The sequence below is a fragment of the Cynara cardunculus genome (genome assembly GCF_001531365.2).
Source record: "Cynara cardunculus var. scolymus isolate 2C chromosome LG 12, CcrdV1, whole genome shotgun sequence".
In the NCBI taxonomy this organism is placed as follows: Eukaryota; Viridiplantae; Streptophyta; class Magnoliopsida; order Asterales; family Asteraceae; genus Cynara; species Cynara cardunculus.
This window is the reverse complement of record NC_037539.1, coordinates 3,222,416-3,225,335: the sequence shown is the minus strand read 5'-3', so window position 1 is coordinate 3,225,335 and position 2,920 is coordinate 3,222,416. Positions and strand designations below refer to the sequence as shown.

General features: G+C 37.7%; 1 protein-coding gene across 1 annotated transcript in view; it reads right to left on the bottom strand.

The window, feature by feature from the left end:
• Nucleotides 1-2,739, bottom strand: part of LOC112522755 (probable leucine-rich repeat receptor-like protein kinase At1g68400) — a 5,620-nt gene extending 2,881 nt beyond the window's left edge. Inside the window, exon 1 of the mRNA XM_025132057.1 lies at nt 1,416-2,739. Coding sequence (XP_024987825.1) covers nt 1,416-2,739 — 1,324 coding nt within the window. The remainder of the gene's footprint in view (nt 1-1,415) is intronic.
• Between the last annotated feature and the right edge of the window lie 181 nt (nt 2,740-2,920).

Sequence of the window (2,920 nt, the reverse complement as noted above, 5' to 3'; positions counted from 1 at the left end):
TTTGCTCTTGGTGTAAATCGAACACATTTGTGGAGTCGTTTAAATATGTTGGATTTTAAATATATTGGATTTTAAACTGTCATACAATTCTTTTCATCAATAGTCTGTAATTGGAACCATAACTCATTAATATGTAAAGACCAAATGTAACTTATATCATCGTTAAATCTTATCTTATAAAACCAGTGGAACTTTAAAATCGTTAAAATTCATGGCTCCCGCCGCATTGCGTTACACAACTAGTTAATTATAAAACATAAACGACTAGGACGGGCCTGTCTATATTTATTTTTACATTGTTCATGTCCGTCCATTAATTTCAACGAACAAACCCGAGCCCGTCCATTTTTTTCGATAATGATTGTCCATACCCGTATTTCTAGTTGGCCGAATGAGCCGAATTTAACGGGTCGTCCCGCCCATGAACAACTCTAGTGGAAACCACATATTACTCTTCAAAGAGGACTTTGAGAAGAGAGAAAATATTTAGTAGAATTAACAATTCTAACAAAAAATATAACTTTTTTCCTTATAAAACCATTTTATTTCGATAATATAAAAAAGCATTTTTATTAAATTATATGCTGAATAAAATAAAAAAAAAATTATTTTAATTTATTTATAAGGTTCATTAAATTCCCAACCTAACTTTAATTAACTACTTCTGACCTTTAGTTATTCTTTTACTTTCTTGACCATGCAAACGCTTTGGACCTTGTCGTATCCTTTAATTCAATACCAACATTTATAATATGAAACATATATATATATATATATATATATATATATATATATTTTCAAATATTATTTAATAATAATAAAATAAAAATCACCATCATCAATCAAGGACAATAATAACCAATCAATTTCATTTTTATGAGATATAAAATCACACCATCCCTTTTTTTAATATCCAATTTGCACATTTTTTTCAATATTAAAATCATTTATTTATTTTTCCAATTATTATAAAAAATACCATTGGTTATGGATGGAAAATAAATGTGAACCACAAAGTGATGTCGGATTGGTTTGAGTTTAACTCTAAAGGTGAAAAGTAACAGGAGGTCTTAGATTCAAATCCAAGGAGAAATAAAAATCCCCTTGTAGCCACGGAGGTTCAAATGTGGTGACTCCGTGCTATTTGCAAAGCAGGTGGTCGCCATAGGATTAGTATAACGGGTTGGATATCCAGTTAATAAAAAAAGTAAATAAAAATAAAATGATTTTTTATACCTGAAATAAAATCCTGAATTTATGATGGAATTAATTAATTGTAATATATAAAATCAAATATTGTTATTTATTTTTATTTTCATTGATTATTAATTAATACTTATTAAGAAAGCTTTCTAAAATATGATATATAAATAATTTTTTAACTTAAATTGGATTGACGGTTAGAAATAACGTACCGTGAAGAAGCCAGAACAAATTGCCGTTAGTCATGTAGTCGTAGACGAGTAATTTCTCATCTTTTGCAAAATAATATGCCTTCAAACTAACGACGTTAGGGTGCCGTAACCTCCCTAAAACCTCCATCTGTGATTCAAACTCTCGCTTACCACCAATCACCTCCTTCAGTCGCTTCACCGCCACCACATTGCCGTCATCCAACACCGCCTTGTACGCCGTCCCCAACCCACCTTTACCCAACATCTCCGCCGACGCTCTCAACAAATCCTCCAACTCAAACCTCCTCGTTCCGTCAAAAAACACCATTCTACCCTTCTCGAAGCTCGAATTCGCTGTCGCCGGAGTCGGCGTGTACACTCTCTTCCCCTCTTGAAGAACCTCCGTCTTCTCGTTTATTGATTTTCGGGCCGAGTTCTCACAGAAGTAGCAGTAGAGAAGTAATGAAACTAGTCCCAATACCAAAACATCTCCGATTATTATCGCCACCACGACAACGGTATTTATCTTCCCACCACCGTGATGATTACCGGACTTTCTTTTATCAGGCACCGCCGCCGTCGAAGGCAGGGAGGTCGGGGAAGATGACACAACCGGCGAAGGTATTTCCGGTCTGGTGCATTTGGGAAGTGGGAACCCACATAAAACCGGGTTGTTTGAAAATACTGATTCCGGGAATCCCGATAGACTGGCCGGTATTTCGCCAGAAATGTTGTTCGTGGACATATTTAAGTCCCGTAAGTTCGGTAAATTCAGAAACTGAATCGCTCCAGAAAACTGATTTTCCTCTAGACGTAAAGTCAACAATTGCGTTAAACGATTGAGCGAGGGCGGGATATCGCCGGAGATGTTGTTATACGACAGATCGAGACGGAATAAAGAGGGCAACGACGTCGGGAACTCGCCGGAGATTTGATTGTAAGAAAGAAAAACAAGTCTGAGAGAGGTGAGGTTGGAAAGATCAGGAATGGGGCCGACGAGGCGGTTACGTTTCAGAGAGAGGAGACGGAGTTTTACGAGAGAGGCGAGTGAGTCGAAACGGCCTTGTAGATCGAGTCCTTCAAGAACGAGTGACGTGACTCGGTTATGGAGGCATGAGACGCCATAGAAGGTGGAGGAGTTGTTACATGGGTCCGATGAGTTGTTCCATGAAGAAAGTTTATTGGAGACGTCGGCGGATGATTTGAAAGAGAGTAATGGGGCGAGGTCAGGGTGGTTGTTGGGTGGCGCCGGTGTGGCATGGAGGAGAGACAGGCGGAGGAGTAGGAGTAATAGTAGTAAGATAGATAAAGTGGGATGAAGCTGCGATGGCGGTGATGCTGCCATTGTTGTGCGTGAGAGAGAACGGAGGAGGGCGATAGTGGCAGTGGAAGCTGCAGATGCACTGCGTGAGTTTGCTGACAAGAAAATTGGTTACATTAACAGTGATGACCCCAGAAATAGAAAATTTGTCTTTTATCGTGTGTGTGTATATATATATATATATATATATATATATATATATATA